The sequence below is a fragment of the Alosa pseudoharengus genome, unplaced genomic scaffold (assembly GCF_046254945.1).
Source record: "Alosa pseudoharengus isolate Yale_2024_CS ecotype anadromous, Long Island Sound unplaced genomic scaffold, YU_APseudo_1.1 YU_APseudo_1.1_scf_18, whole genome shotgun sequence".
Taxonomy (NCBI): Eukaryota; Metazoa; Chordata; class Actinopteri; order Clupeiformes; family Clupeidae; genus Alosa; species Alosa pseudoharengus.
In genome coordinates this window covers 9,919,968-9,923,585 of record NW_027468650.1, presented here as the reverse complement: position 1 = coordinate 9,923,585, position 3,618 = coordinate 9,919,968, and the positions used below count along the sequence as shown (strand labels likewise).

General features: G+C 43.4%; 1 protein-coding gene across 1 annotated transcript; it reads left to right on the top strand.

The window, feature by feature from the left end:
- Positions 1–662: 662 nt before the first annotated feature.
- Positions 663–3,273, top strand: en2a (engrailed homeobox 2a). Its single transcript, XM_076291431.1, has 2 exons — positions 663–1,140; positions 2,951–3,273. Exons 1-2 carry the CDS (start codon positions 663–665, stop codon positions 3,271–3,273), a joined length of 801 nt encoding a protein of 266 aa, XP_076147546.1.
- The last annotated feature ends 345 nt before the right edge of the window (positions 3,274–3,618 follow it).

The following is a 3,618-nucleotide window of genomic DNA, read 5'->3' as shown; positions in this document are numbered from 1 at the left end:
GAGCGCGGATAGTCATAAAAGTGATGTATAAACGCTTAATGACATTGGCTTCCACCTCGCTATCAAATCAAATATTCAAGCTGCGTTTTGCGCTACTTTTTGCATTTAATGCGTTGATTGCGCACTATTGCTTTAAAAATGCGAGGATGCGCGTTGTCTGTTACTCGCAATTCACTGTCATGTGGTCAAACCTCTCCAATTCCATTGGTTGGAGGCACGTGTCTAGGATACGGGAGTGCGACGTCACTGGGGGCTCGTATTAAAAATAAGAACAAAAATCCGGAGTGAAAGTATTTCGGGAGCAGTTAGAAGCTCTTTTATATCGCATCGGCGCTGCTATTGGAGCCCTGGTAGTGGACTGACGCAGAGATCGGATCATACCAAACGGGCTCCACGTCTGGCAAAAAGTGTTTCCCACCTGCCACTGTAAGTAAAGGACAGCGAACAAGGGGACAAAGGAGCAAAACTATGATTTTCCTTTGTGTTTACGACATGAAAGGGCTATTTGGGGTCCCCAATATCCACTGATATTTCAGCATAATTTTTAACTATTCCTAAATATATTGCAAAGTGATCCGAAGCTCTCCAGAAGTGGATTGTGAGTGACTGTGTCCGGGAGAGCGATAAAAGGGTTAAGGGCAGAGAGTGGAAAGTGTATCAGTATGGAAGAGAATGAGCAGAGTAGAGATGCGGAGCGTCAAGGGTCGGCTGACGAGTCGAATAGGGGGATCCTTCCACTTCTGCAAGCACCGGGAAACCTGCAACTCCCGCATCGAATCACCAACTTCTTCATCGACAACATCTTACGTCCTGACTTTGGACGGCGAAAAGAAGCGAACATTACGCGCGATGAAAGCAACCTCACAAGTCGAGAGAACCACAGCCCGACGACTCCAGGAGTGGGGCAGGTGGGGAGTACCGTGCCAGCAGAGGGAACCTCCACGCCTCATCCGGGCGCAGGGGGGAAGAAGGCAGAGATAGCGACCGAGGAACAGCTGAAGTCCCGTGGTGAGAGTGGAGACCAGTGCCTGAGTTCGGACTCGGATAGTTCTCATGCCAGCACAACCTTACCTAACAGCGCGCCTATGCTTTGGCCGGCTTGGGTGTACTGTACCCGTTACTCGGATAGGCCCTCGTCAGGTAAGCCTAATTCTTCTTATAGTGTGACTTTCAGACTCTCGCAGTGTTGCAGTAGTCAGGGAATTGTTCAGTTTGCAAACACAAAGATTCCTTGGAGAACACAATTTGCCTGTAAAATTTCCGAAACTTAACATGTATGTTGCTAGGGAAGGTGACGTGCAGGACCTTAATAAGTTGTGCAAGATAAGCCATAAATGCATTAGCGAAAAATAGCAAATAATATAGTCGAAAGTAATGGAGTTGATACATTTAAACCCAAGTCTGTAATGTCAGTGTGGTTTATGACTTTTACTCCAGTTGACCTGAGCCAAACACCCCCAAAATATTTGTAGGGTTAGTTGGGAAAGCTCCATCTCAACAATCTGTTTTTGTACTTCATATGCAACATCAAACGAATACAATTTGGAGGCCTGTTTTAGAGTATCTCTAGTGTAAATTTCTCTCCCTGCCTTCTGGAAATGAGCCTTATGTAATTTCAAAGGACTAGACTAACAATAGAAAAATAAGATGTGTACAGAATAAATAAAAGTATAAATCTATCTGGGTCCAATTTCAATTCCATCCGAATGAATCCCGTTGCCTTTGTTGATATTTCATTAGCATATTCTCCACAATGGAGTAGCCAAGGCCTTGCACGCAGCGTTTTAGCGAAAGCGAACGATTCTCGGAACGCACACATTTCTTCAAACTGTTATTTTGCAGTGGAAAGACGTAAACTGTATATTTACATACTTTTATGGAGTCAAGAAGAACAATGTGTACTCATGCATAATGCATAGGGGATTCCTCGATTTAATCCCGCTCGATGTTTGTTACATCTCCTTCATTTTGCCCATTTACTGTAGGATCGGTGGTTTTAAAAGTGTGTTAACAAATTTAAAAGGCGTCCTGAGAAAAGGTTCCTCAACTGTTTCTTCTGTACTCGACTTGTCGCCAGTGTCCCCCCTCAATGTAGGCTGAAGCCCTCTGTTTGGTGTTTTACCTTTCGTGTTAACTATTCGCTGCTAAAATATTCTTGTGTTGTTACCTAACGGTCTATGTTAATCGAGTTTAAATGATCTTCTATGTTGTCAGATAGGGTGGTTAGCACAGAGCTTTGCACGATGCTCGTAGTCTTGGGTACAAGTGCTTCTGCTCTGAACTAAAGTGTAGCCTGGTCAGCAGGCTGCAGCCAGTTCAGAATATAAATAGACCCATCAAAATCATGATTTGTTTACATCTTCTACATGGCATTGGAGAGTTTTATCGTTGCGCTATTGTTCGGCGGACAGTGCAGTGTCTTGTAGGATGGAAAAGGGCGTGTCGCGAATGAATCCTTAGCGAAGTTTACAATGCCAACCATAATATAACAAGCATTGGGATTGTATTTGAGAAAGATAATCGGTGCTTGTGCAATGACTGCCATACTATTACTAAGCGTAGTCATGCTCCATGATAAATAGCCAACTTATTTTCCATCATCTTTATTCTGTCACCCATTAGAGGTCCCCAACACTATCTGTTCAGTCACACTGCTGGAAAAGCGCGTGGAATGATCGAGTTGTACAGGGTGAATCGACACCTATAGTTGACTGACTGGTTGGTGAAATGGATCAAGGAATGGGTAGATGAGTATGCTCAGATCTGTGTGTAAACAAGCATATTTCATTCAGCTGCTCCAATCTTCCAGTGGAGAGTTGAGAACCAGATAACCAAGTAAACGCAGTCACGCACACACACACACACGCACGCACGCACGCACGCACACACACACACACACACACACCAAGTTATGACTTCAAACTAATGTATTCACTTTCATTTATTGCAGGTCCTCGATCTCGTAAACCAAAGAAGAAAACCCCCAGCAAAGAGGACAAGCGACCACGCACAGCCTTCACGGCAGAGCAGCTCCAGAGACTTAAGGCCGAGTTCCAAACCAACCGGTACCTGACCGAACAGCGAAGACAGAGCCTGGCTCAAGAACTCGGCCTCAATGAGTCTCAGATCAAAATCTGGTTCCAGAACAAACGGGCCAAAATCAAGAAAGCCACCGGCTCTAAGAATTCTCTGGCCTTACATCTCATGGCGCAGGGACTGTACAATCACTCCACCACATCAAAGGACGACAAATCAGACAGAGACAGCGACTAAGACAGAAAAATATATCGTTATGATTACAATGCAATAATTTCTAAAAAAAAAAAAAAAGGAAAAGAAAGTAAATAAGGGCCAGTGTATAAAAATACCAGCATTAACTGAATCTAAGAAGATTACTATCAAATACATATCTGTTATTACATACATATAAACGTGATTTATTACATAAATGTACAAAAGTTAAATATCTATATATGTCATATAACATGGCATTTTCTTTCTGAGTAAGTGGGCCTACATGCTTCGTGAGAGAGAAACCGTGTCTCTAGACGTTTTGTATCGTTAACATATTGTCAGGTACATCCAGTGCGTTCGACTGATAAGCTTACTCGACCATTA